Source organism: Cricetulus griseus, chromosome 3, assembly GCF_003668045.3.
Source record: "Cricetulus griseus strain 17A/GY chromosome 3, alternate assembly CriGri-PICRH-1.0, whole genome shotgun sequence".
Taxonomy (NCBI): domain Eukaryota; kingdom Metazoa; phylum Chordata; class Mammalia; order Rodentia; family Cricetidae; genus Cricetulus; species Cricetulus griseus.
The window spans coordinates 214,588,518-214,610,927 of record NC_048596.1 but is presented as its reverse complement, the minus strand read 5'-3'; the positions used below and the strand labels follow the sequence as shown (position 1 = coordinate 214,610,927).

Here is a 22,410-nt window from a genome sequence, read left to right as displayed (position 1 = left end):
CTATCTATCTATCTATCTATCTATCTATCTATCTGAGTGGGGTGTCATTATGTAGTCTTGGCTGCCTCTTGAGTGTGGGGATTAAGGAGTGAACCACCCACGGTGCCTGGCTTAACTCATGTTAAGCTTAACTCATTATTTTAGAAATATATAGTATTTTAAAGTGCACAGACTCAGAACTCCTTAGGCCCCGTCTGCCTTTCTTTACAAGCCTTGTGCTGCTAGGCCTCTGCTTTATCTCTTTTTTTCCTCTCGTAAGATCCAATCTGATCTGATTCCTTTATACAAATTCCTCATTATGCCCAATACATATATTTTAATATTCTTTTTGGTGTTTGGTTTTGAACCTAGGGCCTTGTATATGCCAAGCACATAGTCCATCATGGACTCACCCCCTTGGCCTGTGTTAACTCCTGGAGCCAGCACCTTCCTCGTGATTTAAAGAGTACTGAAACAACTCTTCTACCAGGCCACGTGGTCAAGAGGCAGGTTAAACTATTCTCAGCAGTTGTAAATGAATTTACCTTCTCAATCCCACCTCCCAACTATATGTATTATGAACTGAAATTCCAATCAGACTGTTCAATGTTTACCCCACATAGTTAAAACTGCAATCCTTGTAAAATTCTCAAAAAATTAATAAAAATTATATTAGAGAAAAAACTGTAGTCATCTCTTTAGAGTCTTTTCAGAACACTAAGTCTTGGCTGTGCTCTCCTATTTCCAGTTTACATTTTGTGTTAGTGCAGTTAGGAGTGTGAACTCTGAGCATTTAAATCATGGTCTGATTCAGTAGCTGTCTCTCAGCATCCCTGGACTCAACTCCCCATTGGTCAGAGAAGGACAGTAGCAGCACTCAGGCAGAAGAAGGTATGTTGAGGCTGAAAAAAGGTAACTTTATGGGAAGGACTACATGCTCCATAAAGCTTTCCACTCGCCCCCCCCAAAAGCCTGTATGCATCACCACAGTTGTGGGATCATAACACTCTGAGAAGCCAAGGTGTACACCTCCAGACACTCTTGAGAGCACAGATGTAAGTAAGCTGTGTGACATATGGGGCCTCAGTGTCACTGACGACAACTTTTCTTTCTGTCAGAATTAGAGTTGACAAGAAGCAAGAAGAAAACAGAAGGGAGTTTCATTTTTTCCAAGATTCTTTTTTTTTTCTTTCTTTTTTTGCAGGAAAGGGTTTACATATATGTACTGAATACATATATGAAAGCTATCTAGACTACTGGATCCTGATTGGTATATATGAACAAAAGAGGATTTCTATTGCAGGGAATTAAAAAAAATAGAATAGTTTTCTAAATGACAATTATTTCTTTTTTTTCAAAGAAAAACACAAACCATTTATGGAGTTAGAATAAACTCTAACCTTCTTTGCTTCTTCCTTAATTTTTTTCTGTTTTGAGGTAAGGTCTTGCTGTGTGGATTTAGCTGACCTAAGACTCCCTCTGTAGACTAGGCTGGCCTTGAACTCAGAGAGACCCACCTGCCTCTGTGTTCTGAGGAGTGCAACATCATGCCTGGATTAAACTCATAAAGAGTTTATGGAAAGAAATAAAAAAATGAACACACACACACTTGCACACAGACATCCATGCATACATGAGCATGCAAACACACATAACATGCAGGCATGCCTACTTGAAATTTTATCAGTCAGGCCAGTGGTCAAAATTAGAAAGCATGGAACTCATGAAAAAAGAAAACTAGATTAAGTGCTAGTCTATTATCAAGACCAGATGTCAAGTTGTTTCACCGTAATTACCTGCTTAAAAGTTTAATGATGCTTCTGTAAAGACACTGTTATCAGCCACTGGGAACATTTTAAATGAACGAACACTTTATGTTCTTCCTCCACTGACCCCAAATAGCTATTTGTGTGTGAGAGCCATATAAAGGGCTAACCTATCAAATCCTTCAATCAACAGCATTATTAGAGACTACAAAAGTGTTGAACATCCTCAGAATTTGACCCCAAGTCTGAACTGTCCAGGTAATATTCTCCTGGAGGCTTACTACCTCAGTGGAGTGCAGCCAAGAGAAAGAAAAAAGAAAACAAGATCTTTGGGTCAGTCACAGATCACCCTAAGGACTACTTACCAGAATTGCTAAGACAATATCATTCTCAGATCAGAGATTTCTTTATTGGGAAGTGAAAATTCAAAAGAAAGTGTATCCTCTAGGCTGCAATTCTTAATTATCAGGTAGATCAAGTTGATTCTCAAGTAAAGAAGAAATACTTAGCTAATATACATTTTTAAAGTTAGCACTGAGGGCCAAGCAAAATGAACTGTTTATTATAAAAGAGAGAAAAAATGTTACATGAGAAAACCAAACACCTTACTTAAACAAATAAACAAACCCAAACTACACACTTTGCAAGTAACTAATCTACATATCTATACCATGGAGGTTAATAGAAAAAAAATGTAGTTAAATGACCTAAAGGTAACTGAGAATAAGCCTGAATATCTTGCAGTGAAAAAGCTATCAAATGATTAAGACACAAACTCAGCCACTGCTAGGTTTTCATGAGGAATCAAATGCCTGGCATTCGTTCTTTGGCTCCAGTCATCCAAACTGTGTTTAATGACATGAGAAAGAAAATCTTTCCACAATGCCTTTCTCCAGGTAGCAGATCTTGGTATGTAGGGAACAGTATTTCAAAGTAAAAAGAAAAAAGCACATACATGAACAAAAGTAACAGCCAGGAGAAACCTAGTGAGTAATTGTCTACATTAAAATTCTCATTAAATTGTCTTGTAACTTGACAAATGACAAGAAAATAACCACCCTACCCAGTCCCAAGTTTACTTCTAGAAGAATTAAATAAGGAAGCCAAGCAGGAAAGCTAAACAAAATGACAACAAGAATTTTTTTTTAATTCTTAAAGCAGTATTAAAAATAAATCTTTCTCATAATAGGCTAAAAGTTCACTGGAACAATGGGTCCTATTTCTTATCAACCTCACCTAGACCATGTACCAAAACTGCTCCATGCTGGTCGCTTGGTATGGCAAGGCTGGCTCTTTGGCCTCTTGGTGTCAGCATAGATGGTAGAAATAGTGAACTAAGGTCCTCCATGTGTATACCAACATGGAGATATGATTCAGAGGGAAGAGTGCCCGACTCTGAGTCACCAGTGTTTCTGTCTGACATGCTCTGGTGTTGGAGCAAAGCCAGTATTCATGCCCTTCCCATACTGGCTGCTGTGGGTAGGCCATCTTCACCACCAAAGGCAGGGGACAGCAGGGCTCTCTGGTTCTTTCATCTTGACTTGACACACTCCATCTTCAAATCAGATCCTGTAACATGGGGTCTATCTACATGTGAGCAATGGCTAATGTGGAATATATACATTCCTGCCTTCATTATAGACGTAAAAAGATGGATTAAAAGCCAGCATAGTTGACAATGGCATATCCTCCCTGTAGGTTTTTCTTACCTCGACATCCTTTTTCAGTTTTTCCAGGAATATCTTTTTGTTGTTGTCATCAATATAAATCTTTTGGCCCTCATTAATGAAGTCATTATCCTTTAAAGTTGGCAGCTCTTTGGCCTAGAACAAATGAGAAGAAGGAAGAGCTTGAATAAAGCCTAAAAGCCATGTGTTCTCTCCAACGTGAACACTGAAGTATGCTTTGCCCACCTGGGTGGGGGCAATGGAGTGTAAGGTGGCTTGATAACATCAGGGGAACCAGTAGGCTGTGACCACGGGAGCATTCCTACTGAGAATCAGGGGACGGCATGCTCCCCATCTGTGACACTTCATGATTTTCACAGGAGTGAACCTGATGGCTTTCTTTGGTCCACTTTCTTAAAAGAAGCTCTCTAAGTGTTGAGCATATAATCTTGGGAGTACTATATTGGGAAACCTGTATTGTACAATACTATCATCTGACACTCCTGGGTAGCCTAAACTGAACACTGGTTACAAGTAGCATGTTCTCTTGTCTCACAAAGTCCCATCCATCAGCTGTGTGTATGCAACCTGAAACTTGGCGGTTGCTCGTTAAAGCCTTGCTGCTCTCTACTACACCAGGAGGGGAATTCCCATTGGATAACTCCAAAGAAATAATCTTATGACAGGCAGTGGATTAAGCTGAGAAATTTTACCCTTTACAAGTAACCTGGAGAACAAGCAGATGGGAATCACACTTCTGTTCACCAATGCAGGAGGGCTGGAGAAGCTTGAAGTGTGGGTTACAGCGGAGAATGAGAACTGACCTGTGCCGAGGCATACAGAACACAGGCATCTAGTTTTAAGATCATGTAGAATGTACTTCGTGCAATGTGCACTCTGGGAAAGTTCAAAGGCCAAACCACCTCCTCCACCCCAATTCCTTTCTGTTAACCATAGCTTATTTCTTTCAGATTCAAGGAATCCAGTGTAATACATGGCCCTAATGCTGAGCCTTGAATGGTCCTTTTTCAGATATTTCTTAACCCTTCAAATATTTGAATGGTACACGTCTCTCTCTCACTTTATAAAGAGTATGCAGCCATACATTGACCAATACACATGTATATGTATATGTGTATCATGCATTTCTAAATTATTAGCTTTGCCTCTTGTGCTTCACTTTGAGAACTTTTTGGCCATTTTGTGACTGAAATGGTCATCAACATAATTCTCTTTAGAAAGAAAGTTTGACAAGTCTCATAAATTCCAGGCTTCTATTCAGCAGGCAGTTCCTGAATTCCTGTCTCACGCAGGAATGCTACAATGCATATGTAAAACTTCCTGCTATAAAGGAGGAGTTTGTCATCTTATATGGGAAGTCGGACAACACAGATCTGGGATGGAGCCAGGTGATAAGATTAGAGTGAGAGTTGGGCATGACCACTTAATCCTAGCACCCGGGAGGTAAGGCAGGAGGATCTCTGAGTTTGAGGCCAGCCTGGTCTACAGAGTGGGTTCCAGGACAGCCAGAGATACACAGAGAAACCCTGTCTAGAAAAACAAAACAAAACAAAACAAAAAATCCAAATGATTAGAGTGAGATGTGCTTTCATATACTTTAATGCTGAGTTAGAGTCTACTTTTTCAGGGAGGAGGTACTAATATAAGCTCAAGCAGAAGGGTTAGGAGAACCATGCATTCAGAAGTAGAATAGCATGGGTGTGGGTATCACAAAGAGGAGTTTCAGATACACCTTAAAAATAACGTAATAACTGTAAGAAATAAAAACTCTGAACATGTGTTTTTATAATAAAATAATAATATATATATTATTATTTATAATATTATATATATAATAAAAACTGTAAACATGTGTTTACAGTTCCTTCAGAACTGTAAACACATGGAGTGTGTGTGTGTGTGTGTGTGTGTGTGTGTGTGTGTGTGGTATATGACTGGGTACACATGTATGTGTGTGCAGGCTTTGGAGACCCTCCTGTTCCCCTACCCCCAATCTCCCCTAGAGTGCAGAGGTTACAGAAGCACACCACCATGCCTGGCTTTTACATGGATATTAGGGATCTGAACTCAGGTTCTCATGCTTGCATGGCACTTTACCCACTGGAATATCATCCCAGCTCTCCAAAATAGTGTTTTGAGGTGAACGAAACACAAACTCAGAAGTTTTAGCAAGTTTCACTCTGAAAACAGTAAGAGGAAACACCTACCAATGCAAAATAAAAATAAAAAATAAAAAAGTTAGGGCTCTGAGAAGCAGTGCCGGACCTTCCGATGAAGCTCAGGAGTCACGGACTGAGAGTCTCCAGGTAGACAGTTTGATTGTTTTTTGTAGTTATGCTTTGGGGTTAGGAGGTGTGAGCTGGAGAGTGTTAGGGATTAAGGTTCCACTATGATTCTAAACTCATTTCTATATGTAAGAAATGGAGTAAGATGTTTTTGTGGAAATTCAAGACATCTGAGGACTGAGATGATGTGCCACAGATGACGCAGTAAATTTACACACTGGAGGTGTTTGTGACACAAGTCACATTAATGAAGATGAATGCCATTTCAAGCTCACCCCAGCAGAGTTCCCTCATGTGACAGGGAAAGGTCTAATCCTACCTCATAAAACTCTGGATACTCTGTACTGTATTACTAAGCCTGCTTGTGAATTTCACAGGCACTAAGGATGTATTTAGACTGGATCAAGTTCAAAAAAGGGCAACCAGATTGGTTAAATGACTTAGGGCTTATTGAAAGGATCAAGAGGCAAAGGCAGGGGGGAGAGGGCAGGCAATACTAATGGGCAAAAGCCCCTCTCCCAGATGCTCTCCCTACAACAGGGCTTAGGAACACACTCACATCCAGATCCACGCTGTGCAGGCAAGATGAGGGCTGGATTCAAGATGTGGGATCTCGGTCAGTGTGATGGACAAACACATAAGCATGGATAAAGACATACCCAGAGGGACCCTTCTCCCTCACCATCTAACTCTCCTGTGTCTGTGTCTGGTATCTGGATAAAATGACTAAGCATATGACCAGTCCTTCACTTGCATGCCGGAAGATGCTGGGCCATGGGTTGACTCTGCACCTCCACTTCCATCCAGGGGATATAGATCAAGGCCCATGGTTCTGGATACAGCCGGACGCAGGCTGTCTGCTAGGTTGATCTTAGCTTGTCTAAATATTAGCTGTGTGTCTTTGGGCAAGTCACACTTCCTGTGACTTGTAGAGGGTTGTCATGAGGATCACACTAGAAACACATATCAAAGGGGTGGAGCAGTATGCGCCACACATGGTTCCTGTGACTTGCTTGTCATGTCTTCAGGCATGGCTCCTTTAGACAAAGCTGTAACTGAGAAATCCTGAGCAAAGTTATCTTCTTTTCTAAAAGATATCACATTAAGCATTGCCATGACTAGCCATGGCACTAGCCATGACTTGGACCAGCTGCTTGGTCAGCCCCAAACCACTTTTCAGCCAAGTAATGGGAAAATAACCATAGCTATGTAATAGGGTTAGTGTGTGAAAAGAAAGGCAACACACAGGGCTTGCTCACAAGAACACACCAACTGTGTTTTCTCTCTGCTCCCCTCTTTTTTCCTTCCTGATGTTTTAAAGGAATAGACTCTTTGACCTTAGGCCATCAATGATATAGACCATGCTTAAGATTTCCTTTGTTTTCTGTTGTTACCCACTAGTCACATGTTGTACATGTATTTACAGTGCAGCCCTCTATGATGAAGGGCCTGTTGGTAGGGCTGACACATTCAGTGTATGCAAGTGTTATTGTCCAGAGCACATGGTGGCACAGGAAACACATTGGACACGCAGCCATGTTGACACTGGCTGGCCGCTCTCCCTGCCCTGCCTCAGTGACTCCAGTGACTCCAGTACTACACATACTTGTCAACCTCAACTTGGCCTCTCTGGCTAGAAAACCTGAGACCTGCAGCAGGAGTTGGCCAGTAGAAAATCCTGACTAATAATCTTTAAAAAGAGAAACAAACAAATAAACAAACAAAATAACTGGAAACTCAAATAATAGAATGTGGACATATAATAAAAGTTAGCTAAGTTAACTTCTTAGAGTAATTATTTAAATTTATGTAATACTTATTAAATCTATGGAATAAAATGTAATGCTTTTTTATACATACAGCCAAGGACAGGAATTTGCTGATTTTTTTCTTCTTGCGTTACTTTTCCATTGTTTGGGTTTTCTTGTGAGTGTCTCATTGTAGTTCATGATTTAGTGATTGCTATTTTGCTGACCTAAAGCAAAAGTTCATGCTTAGTGGCCAGAAAATATAATGGATATATAAGGGAGCTACAAATTGAGGAAGTGTGTTCACTGGGAACACTGGACTTGCTGTGAGCCATCAAAGGACGATGTTTGCACAAACAGTGAAAGCCTTTGGCTTCTGTTAAAGCACAGCATTAAACTCTCCTAGCAGGTCAGTTCTCTCCTCCAGTGAGGAGTGGACTATGTAGCAAGACTGATCAAGGTCAGGACGGCATATATGAGACAGAGGAAGAGGGACAGGGGAGTCCACACCACACCCAGCAAGTGGGTGAGTTCTTAATTAATTCTTATTTCCTACCACTCAATAAGGGAGATAAAGGGTCCTTTGGTGGTGGTGGTGGGATGATATTTAGCTAGGGGTTTAAGACTTTAAGATGTTCAGAAGAACACTCTCAATTTTAGATGTGACCACAAGTCTCAGTGGATGGCTTAGGAGACACTGCAGAAGTGACACAGACACATCTGGGAAAGGTGACAACCTCATCGAAAGGAGATAAGAGACTCCACATGCTTCCCAGGGGAACTGGGCAGACATGAGGTAAAAAGCATATTACTTACCCTTTTATATTTAAGTATAAAATTATTAGGACTTTTTACAGAATGTCTGAATACCAAAAATATCAGACATTTTTTAACCAACATAAATTTTGTACTAACATAGTTTAATGAAAGTAATTTTTTCAAATAAGGATTGACTAACACATATATCCACTCATGTGTATGCATAACTACTGTCATTTGTACAGAGTTCAATGAACAGTCCATTGTAAAGCTTACAAGATGAGAAATTATACGGACTTTTGTGTTCAATTAAGAAAATCGAGCTATCTTTCAGATGACAATTTAAGAATTGCCACAAACATTAAATTTGTGTCTACTGTCACAACTATAACTCTAAAACATACAGAATTTAAACTAAAACAGCATTGTGTTTTATTTTTGGCCTGTATTTTATGCAAGACAGCCAACTGCAATCTAAGTGGCTATTAGCAATAGGAAAGTGAGAAATACACGTTTCTTAAAATTAAAATGCACAGAGCCCACAATTATGTAACATGCAGCCATGCCTTTGTTTCATTACTTTGTATGAAACAAAGTAATGTCTGCATACAAACATTACTGGGAAGACAAGTGCCTTGGTCACACTTGAGTGTTTAATGCAAACAGGATTTGGTACCAGAAGGTTTTAATGCAGAGGCTTAGATGTATCATTGTACGTGGCGATTAAAGGACTTGTATTTTAGAATGAAATGAATTTCTGTTTGATGTACTCACTTAGTTTCACTGTAAGCCTCGATGTCAAAGACGGCTACTTGGTGTGTCTTTGATGGCCATTAGCAGGACACTTCAAGCTGAACACACAACTTAAAAAAACATGTTGTCACTGCTTAAGTTAAAACATGCCATGTCAGGGACTGCTTAAGTTAGTAATTTACTTGTTATTTCAAGTGCACCTAAATGAAAATAAACTCGTGACACAGAATAAAATTCTGTGCTGGTCATAAAAAAAAAATCAGTCTATAAAGTAGAAAATTCCTCAGAACTGTTCCTGTAAGGGAGAGAACATAGGGAATCCTTGTATTGGAGTCAGGATAAAAGCAGTGTGATGAAATAACATCACATGCATGGTATCAATTTTGGGTAACAAGAGATGCTAGGGATTTATAATAAAATCAGTTCCGCTTCCCCAAACAGCTAAGCCACAAATTTGATACATGAAAAGGCAAATTAGCAAATATGGGTGAAGTTCACTGAGAAGAGGCAAAGATAACAGGTGCTTTCCCACACGATTATACCTAGTGACCTTCCTCACCCAGAGGCAGACCTTGACTAAGTACCTAGCTTGGGAAATGGCCTAGTAGACCCTTACTAACTTTTAACATCCACAATGGAAACAAAGAGAATGTACACATCTGTCACCAGTATCTGGACTGGACAGTTTCATATTTTGTTTGGAATTTCTGTTTATATGTCAAATGTGGAAAGAAAATATACCTCATCATACCCATGAAATTGTGCTACAATTAGAATCAAACTGGGTTTGATTATACAAACTGGGTAAGCATAACGGTCAAATTGCTATTTAGAACTGCTAAGTTCTAGCTATGGGCTATTTTCTCTAAGTATCTTAAACTAACATGTAATAAAGACAATTTTATTACCTAAAAATACTTTCACAGCTGGGCCGTGGTGGCTATACCTTTAATCCCAGCACTTGGGAGGCAGAGGCATGCGGATCTCTGAGTTTGAGGCCAACCTGGTCTACAAAGTGAGTTCCAGGGCTGTTACTCAGAGAAACTCTGTCTCAAAAAACCAAAAAAAGCAAAACCAAAAACAACGGAGAAAAAAGAAACCCATCAACCAACCAACCACAAAAACCTGCGGTGATATTTTGTTTATGATCTAACAAATAAAGCTTGCCTGAAGATCAGAGTGCAAAGCTAGCCACATTAGTTAGCCATAGTGGCCAGGCAGCGGTGGCACACACCTTTAATCCCAGCAGTCACACTAGTTAGCCATAGAGGCCAGGCAGTGGTGGTGCATGCCTTTAATCCTAGTGCTAGAGAGGAATATTAAGGAGGATGGAGACAGGAGTACAGGGCAGTCAGACTGCAGTCATGCTGAGTATAGGACCGCCCAGCCTTGGTAGACGTAAGAACTCTCTAGTGGACGGCTGCTTTATTTTTCTGATCATCAGCTTGAACCCCAGTATCTGTCTCTGGGTTTTTATTATTTGTGCTACAAAAACATGCACATTTTAATGAATATTAGGCAGCTATGAAAAAAGTGATAGATTGGTTTTCCGCCATTAAGTAACAATGTGGCAGTTAAACGGTCTCCAAGATCTACAAAACAGCCTCAAATCCTGGTTTGTACCAGGAGCTGGAGAGTTGGCTTGGCAGTAAGGAGCATGCACTGCTCTTCCAGAGGTCCTGAGTTCGATTCCCAGTACCCTCTCAGGTGGTTCATTACTGCCTTCAACTTTAGTTCTAGGGGGACCCTACACCTCTCACCTCTGTAGGTGCACATTTACATGCACCACATTTACATCACCCACATTTACATGCACAGAACCACACATACAGAGACACGTCTATATATATACACACATAATTACAAATAATGAAATTAAAATGAATAGAATAATATTTATTTTAAAAAGTTAGTTTAAATTTGGTCAAAAGATTCTATGACATGAGTATCTACTGTTGTGTAAGAAATGTTACAGACTGAAAACTCAAGAAGTTTCTTTAGTCCTCTTGATTCTGATTTAACACAAACATTGTAACGATCTCTACTTACTACTGTAAGAATTGCACTTCTGCAGCAGGCTGGCTTAAACTCAGGCCACATACTACATGTCTGACATCTTCTCTCTACCCTAACTGTAGCTAGATGCAAGCTGGTCTACAGGACTTCCCAATCGAATAGCAGAGCTCTGTGTGTAGTCCCGATGCTCGGCTGAGTTCTCTCCAGGGGAATGCAAGTAAACCTAAGGAAATTTGACTTCACACAGCGTTCCATGTCAAAAATGCTGGGCGATTTCAATGCTGCCATGTGTGCCAAATCTGGTGGATGCTTATGAGACTCACTCACTGCATGAGGTCCTCTGCCAGGTTTACCAGTCAGAAACAATTGCAAGTAAATTAAAAGCTGGAAATCCCTACTTGTAAGCAGGGGATCCAGCTCAGGCACAGAGCACTTGCCTAGCATGCAAGAGACCCCCGGATTCCATCTTCAGCATCACATGTAACTCAAACAAAACACCACTTCCCAGAACGCCCTCAGGGTTTCCTCATAGTCTCCCAAGGGGTGAACTTAGACATGTGCTGATACAATGTTTCAGAACATGTTTTCATCGCTGGGCAGTGGTGGCGCACGCCTTTAATCCCAGCACTCGGGAGGTAGAGGCAGGCAGATCTCTATGAGTTCAAGACCAGCCTGGTCTACAAGAGCTAGTTCCAGGACAGCCTTCAAAGCCACAGAGAAACCCTGTCTTGAAAAAAACAAAACAAAAAAAATGTGTCTATCAATCACTTTAAGGTTTTCATAGAACAAGTGTAATTTTGCTGACTATTATGTGCAGGGCTCTAAAGGTAGTCTACTGTTGACCAGTATTTTCAGAGGAAGCACAGAAAGGCTTCATTTAAAACCAGAGATTTCACAAAACCCAGAAGCAAGAGAACCAATGGTCCAATCAAATCATTATATATATACATATTATATATATATGTATATATATGTATGTATATGTATATGACTATATGTGTATGGTCTCTCTCACACACTCACACGCACGCACACACGCACGCACGCACGCACACGACCTATTGCTAAACTCTCAATTCCATTCTGGCATTTCCTTGCTTGGTCTTAAAGCTGGACTCAGATCCCTGATTCTCAGACTTTTGGTCCCAAACCTGCTTTTATTTTATAAAACATCTTTGGTTCACAGAACTGAAGTTCTTACTGTTGTCTTTAAGTGCTGTGCTAGGGGAAGGAACTCAATGGTAGAGTGCCTCCTTTGCATACATTAGGCCTTGGGGTTGATTGCCAGTATGCAGGGGGAAAAAAAAGGCCTGTGAAATAATTTGTGCTTCTGCTCTGAAGGGAAACTGTACCCTGCCCTTTGGGTGTTTTTCATGCCACTAAAGAAGGAAAGTTATCTACTTTTGTGTAAGAGTATGAGTAGAGGGAAAATACAGAATACGTTTAAAGTATTAGCTGTCTGGAGAGCTGAACTCCCCAACAACCTCCCTAGCTGACATCACACTCAGAGAGGAAAAGCATGTTAGAGAAAGATTTCCTGATGGGTACACTGCTGTGCTTTTTGTACCTTGCTCAGGGGCCTGGCACCCTTCTTATCTTGCCCCAACTGCAAGGACTAGATAGGGGTAGGTATTAGTTATAATGGGGACCATTCAAAGACCTCAAAAGAAATGCTGAAAACTGGTTTGGGAAAGCAGTTTTAGGTGGGAGGGTATTAATGATTAATTCTATGAAACCTTCAGCCAGTAATAGGTACAACGTCAGAGTCAGAGGCAGCCTCTTAATCGCCAGTGCAAATCATGATAAATAAGAATCAACAAGGAGGCTTTCCGTAGTCCATTATCAACAATGATTATTGCCAAAAGAGCTCTGTAAATACCAATTGGGGGACAGCTGCTTTCTTCCCTATGGGTCCAGGGAAAAGGTGGTGAGTTAAAAGGAATCTCCTTATTCTGACCCTCTGAGTCCCATCACACAGGATTCACTGTACCCAAGAAAAATCAGACCCGAGTTTAGAGAACTGTGCAGGATGATGAGCAAAATGCATATTTGTGTAAATCCCTGGGACTCTCTCTCACAAGAACACCGGCTTGTTAAAGAGTCAGGTCAAATCCCCTGGAGATCAAGTGAGTCCAGTTACGTTTCCTTTTACTCCCCCAGAGTCCCTGCTGTGGAGCTGGCTAGCTGGCAGCATGCTAAGACTGTCATTTGTAAAAAGCAGTCCGCTCAGCTATAATTAGTAATTTGATGTCACACTGGAATTGGAGCGCAGCTGTGAAAAGATCGACCACCAGGGAGATTCGCATTTCTCTGTCTCATTTAGAGGGGGTGAAACTGCTGGAGTCATGAATGGAAGATGCCCTTCCACTAAAAAGAAAAGAATTAGGGAATAAAACAAGTCATAGCAGCTGTCAGAATTTGACAATTTTTTTTCAAGGACTGTTCCCATATAAAAAAAAATCTAGACATCTGTACATGCATGTTCTGATACTTGTTGCCATAAAAGTAATTCCATTATTGTTAGAATTCAGGGACTTTATCTCCTCCAGTTCCATCTCCATTATTATGCTAATGCAAATCACACTAATTATGTGTCAAGATGAAATCCAAGGGATGGGACTTGTCTGCACCTATATCACTAAACATTGAAAATGACAGTTTCAAAACTTGTCATCAACAAGTTAAAAGTATGGGAAATTAAATAATGACTCCAGTGTGAAGGAAGCCTGAAGGAGAAGGGAAGAATTGAGTGCACTAATTAAGCTGTGCCAGCCGGAGCCTGGGAAGGGGGCTTGCACAGCGGCAATCATTCTGAACAGGACAGCACCATGCAGCAATTACAACACAGTTGCTATCTTTTCTTTCTAAGAAGCTACAATAGAGGAAACAGAGCATCTTCAGCCGTCCCCAAGCATTTCAAACCACAGGTACCAGTGGTCATTCTAAAGGTGTTTAAGGTTTTATTCGTGGACCCCCAACATGCTATGCTTTTAAAGAAGAGTCAAAACTATTAACTGATCATGGAAGGAAGTAAAACCAACAGCTTGGGGGGTGGGGGAGAAAGGAAAGCAGTTTTAAAAAATACCCTAAAAGCCCAGTGCGTCAGAGTTCAACTATGGCAATACATTCAACTAACTGTAAGTGAGTCTTTCTGGGTTATCGGTAAACTCCCGGGCAGCAGAGACACCCTAGCTCTCTGGCAGCCACACTCTTCTGGGTGACTCTAAGTTTTGATTGCCTTTGAATCCCTTCTGTGCAAGCTTTCTCCTCCCCTTCCCAGTTAGAATCTGAAAGGCACATGGATGGGTGAGGTAGCCCTAGAAACCCTCTGACCTTTGGGGGAAGAGCTGTCAGATTCCCCAACCTCCTACGCAGTGCAAAGTCCTGGGGTCTTTCTCAAGGCAAGAGTGTCAGTAAAGGCAGTGTTTCCATAGCTGGAGTCACAGGGCCAAAGACTGTGTGTGCACCCAGTGTACCAAATCAAACACTGAAATCATGTGTGAAAAATGCTCAGACTCTTTAAGTACAGGATACACAACTGGGTTGTTTTGCTAAAATACTCTGAAACCAGATCATTTACTCTATTATATAAAAAGAAAATAGAAGGTCAAGACCCTGGGTGAATTGTTTTAGCACCATATTAAGCCTGCTTGCCATGTTTTGGTTAACGTAGTTAATTTCCTTTTTCATTTTCATGATTTAAAATATTATGTCCTTTAAGAAAAGGACAGAGACAGAGTGAGACCCAAACATTGAGAAGGCAGTTATATGCTGTGGTTAGACACATGAGCTCTGGTCCTAGAGCGCCTGGGGCTCTGTCACTCCAGAATTGCATGACCTTAGATTGGTATTGGACCCACTTGTGAAATAACCCCATTGACTCAAAGGAAGCAATCATTGCACTGTCTTAACTAAAGATAACATCATCAGATGCATGCTCAACTACAGATAGTCTTCTGCATGCCAATACATCGATATTAGCGTAGAAATAAATCCTGGGGGAAGAGAAGGTTTCTGTCTGTGCCAACAACTCGAAGCCTAGGTTTGGGGCTAGTTAAGAGGGTACAGACAGCTGCAGGCCCTGAGGACTGGGCCACCCTCTAGCCCCTTGCAGGGGGTGAGGTTGGGGAGAGTGGGCCTGAAGGAGGCTGGTCCTTTAAGAGGAGTGGGGGAGGAAGTGTGTGACTGAGAAAGTGCCAGCAACTGTGTGACACTGCTTAGGTTTGCAGCTTCTGGGTCTCAGATGGGCACATAGTTGGGCTCTGACCTCTTACACCCACAAGCCCTGCTGGATTTCATGACCACTAGAGGCAATGCTGAAAGGAACACTGGCCATTTACCCACACCAGAGCATCCTAGTGGGGGTTGAGGAAAATGAGTTTCTGTTTAACCATATCATGCACTTGGGTTTATGCTTACAGTAAAGGGGCTGAAAAGCTGTAGGGAGAAGGGCAGGGGACCTGTGGATACTGCTGGCTTCTGGAAAGGAGGTGTTCCTCGAGCACTTCCGAGGAGACCAGGGACAGATGTTCCATGTAGCTAAGGTAGTGTCACAGTTACAAAGCATCAGGGCTAGTGGCTTTCCCTTGTATAACCACTGGTTACAAATGTCTGTCTTGGTTATTGCTGGAGCAGCCCTTGTAGACTGAGCTTGAAGATGCCAAAACCAATGCTGCCAGACATAGTCTCTAGGGACTTGGCAACCAAAGGGGTGTGTGTGTGTGTGTGTGTGTGTGTGTGTGTGTGTGTGTGTGTGTGTGTGTGTAAGCCATAAACTGCCATGGGGTTCAGCTGTTACCTTGTCCACATGTTCTTGCCTGGGCCACTCTGTGGCTAGAATGCAGGATTGTATGTGTTACCCTTTAAATAATTACGTACTTTCTCTCAATAATGTTAAAAGTTTCAATTATTTTCACTCTTGGAAGGCTTCTCCTGTGCTAAAAGCTAAATACTTGCTTGACAGAAATGCTCACTCAGCAACCTGCAAATTAACAGTCATTTTTGTTGGTTCTTAGCATCTTCAAGGTAGCTTGGATGAAGTGTAAAAACTCACACTCATTAGTGCACAGTGAAAACACAGAGGGCGGGCACCATTTCCTTCTTCCACACTTCTTCACCACTGCACACTGGCCTCTGCTGCTACCCACCGTCTCTTGGGGCATATCCTCTACAGACTGGCAAAACGCACGCTTACCACACGTGCCCAACAGATATTTGAGTGAATGGTCCATACTCTCGCTCATCTGGCTGCGGCAGGACTCTCTTCCCTGGTGACAGACATACCACTTTTCCTTCACCATAAGACCTCTGTTGAGCCTCATATGCCTGTGAGCTTCTGGCTTCCGACGCTACACTTGAATTTCAAACCATTTTCCTGCTGTTTCCTGTTTCAGGGAGTTCACTCTGAAGTATGGCCAAATCCTCTGGCCAAATCTGAAGTGTAGGGAGTCATTCTTCACAGCCTCGCATTAGACACTCCCTGTCCTGGTCACCTCCCACATTTCATCCAAATGAACAAATTTGCTCTATTTTTTTTCATGTCAAATCTGTCTGTGGTGTGGCTAGCCATTAGCCATGTCCATCAGCCAAGCCCAGGCCACACCTTGAGGTTACTGCACTGGTCTCCCAACTGGCCCTCCCAACAGATCTCCCCTGTAACTTGTTCTGTCCTTCTAGCCAACCCACGAATTCCCCTCCCACTCTGCAGCTTGCTGCTCTTCCTCTCAGCTCTTCCTTCTATCTTTCAACTTCCCCCAAACCACCTCCTCCAGGAAGCCCTTTCAGGCTGAGTTAGGCTCCTTGGCTACATGGTCCTCACATGATACCATTTCCTACTGAACAGCAGTATGCCTGCAGGATGGCTCAGTGACCCATCATTTCAGTTCCTGAAGTAACCATGAATACACACATGTCCATGCATTCACATGCACACATTCATTTGTGTGCTCACAGGCACACACTTCTGAATGAACACTGCCGAGTAGATGTGCAAATTCATAAAATTCAAATTGAAACAAAATAATATTCTAAGAGAACGTAATAGAAAATTTGCAATTCTCGAATCTAGCTTTCAATGGGATAGTAAAGACCCTTCTGAGGCTGGTATGTAGAAAATACGCAAGAGTCCAGGCAAGCCTTTTGCCCAATCTGTCAATCTGACCAATGTGCCAATCTGGGCTAGTTTAGATCAACCTGGGCTACACGCAGGAAGCCATTTTCCAAATTCTTTTTTTTTTTTAATTTGAATTATTTTAATTTTGAAAAGGAATCACATATGAAACCACTTTTTTTCTTATCTGGCCTAGAAAGTCAGTTTTGTTTTTTATTTAAAAGCCCAAATCTTATTTCTGTTCTTTCATTAAATCATGTCTCTAATGTCTGATTATTAACCTGCTCTTCTGTCATAACTCAACAGTTGTAAATGACCTCTCTCTGTCCAACCTGCTACGGTTGTTCAAAGTCTTTCTAACGTGTCATCATTTAATCGTCATTTTCCATTTCTCTTCCAAGTGATCCACTTTTAATAAAATTGGATCCAATTCTTCATGTCTCTATCTACCAACCTGAACTAGTTACAATCTTCAAACTGACTTAAAACTTGGATCTCTCAGGAAGACTTCTGCAAATAATCCTAACTATAAACTTTATGTTCATGATGAACTGTTTCCTGTTAACATCTAATGCATTTTATAAAGCAGAAACACACATGTTCAGTTTATAGCTGTTACTTGGAGTGTTTCACTAACACCTAACCAATTTCTCTTTCTGCTTTATCATTCCTTCCTCAGCTCCTATCTTATTTATCAATACTGAATACTTTTAACCTTTAAAACTGAAAGGCCTCTTTATAATGTACCCTACAGACTGATCCTTCAAGTTTGTAATTTTGTAAATGAAAGCAAATGAGATTCAAATATCATTTGCTTTACAATCAGCCAAGAGACACAAAGATGTAGTCTTTTCACCCTTCATTTTCAAAAGCAAAACCAACTCTGATCTCAGCTTACCACTGAATACTTGAAAAGGAATTTGAAGCTCACCCAAGTAAATATGTAATGGCTGAGAGAATGAACAGAGAGGCAGAGAACACAGCTGAGGTCATTTGTGACAAACTGGGGTAAAAGAGGCCTTGGGACCCCAGTTCCTCAAACCCTGGGAGCCACGTTCTGAGCTGGAGTTTCCATTTCAGCTGCAGTACAGGAGGCTCTGTCTGTGCCGAGCAGGTTGCCTATGACCCCCCCCCCCTTTGTCAACTGCACACACAACAGGTAACTACAGCATCATCCAGCCACTGAGCAAGGGGATAAAGGCATGCATCCCCAGGCTGCAGGGGATGCCACCTGTGCTAGCAGCAGCTGCAGCAGCTGCAGCAGCAGGGGAATGGGGAGAGCCACAGTGGTGAGGTATGAGATGAATGAACAGAGACATTGTACCAGCCATGCTCCCTGGACAGTGAGGAGACGTCACGGTGCTTACCTTTTCTTTGTCACTAGCTTCTCTAGCCACCGTCGAGCCCTGAAACACAAAGAAATGGTAAGAATGGAGTTGCATGAGATGTACACAGTACAGGAGTGGTCATGGGCAGAGTGGAGACAAACCTAGTTTTGTCCTAGGTCCTCAGCATGTTCCCCTTGTCCCAACAGCCCTCGCCTGGTCTGTGGCCCCCCCTGCAAGTGTTCTTGTCTACTGTCTACTCTTCTCCAACCCATCCCTGTCTTTTTTTTTTTTTTTTGTCTGACCTATCTCTGGTTCTCTACCCACCTGCTTGGAAACCAGAAAACCTGGCATCCCTTGAGCCATCTCTTGCTAAGCCCCGATCAAAACTGCATCGCTTGCTGGAAATGGCTGGTTTCACTATCTTCAAAAGGGAGGTGGGCCATCAGCTGGCTGTGGCAACAAAAGCATCGAATGCCCCTTTGCCCGCATCGTGACCTCCAGATGTGGACCATTCTTGCCTCTGACAGCCTTCTCTGTACCACGTGCTGTTCTCTCCCCAGTGTTAGTTACGGAAGATGAGCTCCCAGCATATCTCCTGAGAGCACTTTCCGACTCTCTTTACTTTGGAGACTCCTTCAAAGCCACAGGCTTCCCTACACCTCTTTTGTTCTAGGCCCTATGCTGAGCACAAGGGTACAAAGTGGAAGAAAACACAGCCCTTGATCTCCGCAGCACCTAGCCTGCTGCACCAGTTTTCAAAAGCAGCCTCTCAGAGCTGTGTTAGCCAAAATGCCTGATGGGAGATGGGAAGTCACTTCTGAGGTCCACAGGGGACTTTGGGGGCAGGCAGTATTCAAGCAGAGAAACTTTCCTTTTGGTGGAAGACTTTAATCCAGAAGAAAAGCTGAGGAACACATAGACCAGTTGATTTGTACTTTCGATTCCTAAATATGTGAATTCAGCAATCGTTACTTAATTCTTTGTATCTCACCTGTGGCAAGTGGCTGGAGAAGGATGACAGAGTTATGAATTCCTGGTCCCCCCAGCACCAAATGCCTGAACTGCTATGGTGGAGTGTTTGTTACCTTAACTATTGCTCAAATCCACAACTACCATCCTTATCATTAAAGTGGCCAATCATGAAGGGACCCATACTTGACTTGAGCAAAGCAGTTGGTTAGCTCCAGAAAGAAAAAAACACTCTCCCTGTAACTACTTGTCCACTGATGTGTGCACACTCAGCTCCACCGGTGTAAGAAATGGCAGAAGGGGGCCCTGTATTGGGGAGAGAGACCAAGAGCAGGCTTGAGCCCCCAGTGCCAGTTCTCCACTCCCTGGTACTTGGCATCCCCAGGACTGGTAGGTATCAAAACCCTGGAGAGTGGCCCAGGGAGAACACTCAAAGTTTCTTAGGGACAAGTCAAAGGAGCACCAGGCAGAAGATCCATTCCAGGAGCACAGCTGTGCTCAGACCTCTGCCCAGCAGCATTTGTCACTCTTTCTACTAGTGATGGTTATTCTTTTTTTTTTAAAGATCTATCTATCTATCTATCTATCTATCTATCTATCTATCTATCTATCTATCTATCTATCTATCTATCTAGTTAATATGTGAGTGTCCTATTTGATCTATCTATCTATCTATCTATCTATCTATCTATCTATCTATCTATCTATCTATCTAGTTAATATATGTGAGTGTCCTATCTGCATGCAAGCTAGAAGAGGGCATCAGATCCCACTATAGATGGTTGTGAGCTACCATGTAGTTACTGGGAAGTGAACTCAGGACCTCTGGAAGAACAGCCAGCGCTCTTAACCTCTAAGCCATCTCTCCAGCCCCATGATGGTTATTCTTAACTGTCAACTTGCCACAATCCAGATTCTCTTGGGAGAGGAGTCTTAATGAGGAGCTGTTTAGAGTAAGTTGGTCTATGTGCATGTCTGGGGGGAAATTATCTTGATTATGTTGAGGCAGGAAGCCCTTCCTACTGTGGGTGGCCCTATTCTCTAGGAAGCCCTCCATGGCTTCTACATCAGCTCCTGCCTCCCTGACCTTGCCCTGTTTGAGTTCCTTTCCTGAATTCTTTCTGGAAGTGTAAGCCAAACAGACCCTTTCCTCCCCAACTTGCTTTTTGGTCGTGGTGTTTTGTCACAGAGATAGAAATTCTAAGACAGAAGTTAAGGCCTTGAATTGGAATCATGAAATGACACCAAGGGTATGGTTTCCATGCACTTGGGGGCTCTAGCAATAACAGTGTTTTTGTTCTATAAGGGAAAGAGAGGTAGCATTGTGAGATACTAAGATATCCAGTCTATAAATGTAACTTAGACCTGGGCATGCTTACTTGAAGTCAGGGCTATCTTAGCATTTCAAGGGGATAAATGTTAAGTGGGACAAAAGGCTTACCCTCAAGGGACTCATACACTAGCAGACTAGACAAGACCCCTAGGTACCTATTTGCATCTTACTTAATGTACTCTCCAGGTGCAGATAAAACTATCTCTACTGCAATAAACCAGGAAAGGGAGGTTTGAAGGTTCAGCAACTTGTACACAGCTGCTAACTTCATGGGGCTTCTGAGGGCACACTGGCTTTCTGAAGTGAGACACACAGAGAACCACCCAGACCCCGAAACTTCTCAGTAGAATGTGAGCACTGCTGCTCTGCTCCACTCTTTCAGGAAAGAGCAGGTGTCAAAGGCAAGAACTGGGTGTGGAAGAAGCAATTCCAGGGCAACAAAATGGCTTGAGTTGAGAGCTGGATGCAGGACAGGATAAGGCTGTGAGCAGAAAGTTCAGTCTGTCTGGAATTCAGAGGGCAGAAGCAAAGGCTGCATCATTTCCTTTTACTTACACTAGCATTCTCCTGGGGTGCCCTGAGGGGCCTGCAAGGTCAAAACTGTTGCTTGTTTGTTTTGCCTCTTGAGGCAGGACCTCGTCTGTATTGAAAGCTGGCTTGAAACTTGTTATGTAGCTCAGGCTGGCTTTGAACTTGTGATCTTACTGTCTTAGCGTTCTGACTGCTGAGGTTACAGGTGTGTAACACCACATCTGGCAAAATTGTTTTTATAATACTGAGACACCAGTTGCCTCTTCACTCTCTTGATGTTCACACTCTCTTGATGAAGGACACTGCAAGCACAGTAGTGGGCTTTGTCCCATCAGACAGTTAAGAGTATCTGTCATTGGGAGAGCCCCAGGTCCCTAGCATCCTTTATGAAAGTCCTTGATGAATCAATGAAGGACCTTGATCCTGCAGAACACACACTTCAGTACTGAAGAGGGGGGCAGGCAGACAGCATATCTGTTTAAGCAGTGAATGCTGCCAAGGGCCATTTTTCCAACAGAGGCAGGGATGAACCAGCTACCTTCTTTCTCAGAAAACATTTTTTATTTGAAAAAACAAAACTACAGATGAACTGTATTTGTTCAGGCCTGAAACTGAAAAACACTTTCTGGACAATGGATGAAACCGTAAGGCTCTGGATGAGCTGTCATTTCACGACATGAGGGTTGAGGGACAGGACTTGATGACAGGGCTTGAGGTCAGCAAATAAAATGCTACCAAATGAAAACCAGACTTTTGAAAAACCGTATTTGTCCTCAGTTTCCTATACATGAGAGGCATTCAATGTGACCAATGGAGATGGTCATGTGACTTTTGATGCTACATAATTCAATATTCAGACATTGGGGTAAACTATGTTAATTAAGAAACAAATATGTCTTCAGTGAGACAATATATGACTACATAACCACACACCTGGACCAGTGGATGCAACTGACAATAGATTTTAATGATCAGGGCACAAATTCCTCAGTATAACTAATATTGGAGACATTACTATCTGCTAAGCCTTGGTGTATTATCAAAGAGTGCCTAAATTAACCCTAAAACTCTTCATCTCTCTTTTCCAACTATGTATTTATGTGAGCTAAGATTTTTTTCCCACATACCCAACCAAATAATAGCACA

The 22,410-nt window shown here is 42.1% G+C and overlaps 1 protein-coding gene across 3 annotated transcripts in view; it reads right to left on the bottom strand.

Annotated features, from left to right (window-relative positions):
- Positions 1-22,410, bottom strand: part of Pip4k2a (phosphatidylinositol-5-phosphate 4-kinase type 2 alpha) — a 166,813-nt gene that overhangs the window by 6,865 nt on the left and 137,538 nt on the right. For all 3 annotated transcript variants that reach the window (XM_027405314.2, XM_027405313.2, XM_027405315.1), the window contains 2 exons: positions 18,471-18,509; positions 3,455-3,568 (listed from right to left, as the gene is read on the bottom strand). In XM_027405314.2, the coding sequence (XP_027261115.1) occupies positions 3,455-3,568; positions 18,471-18,509 (153 nt within the window). The remainder of the gene's footprint in view (positions 1-3,454; positions 3,569-18,470; positions 18,510-22,410) is intronic.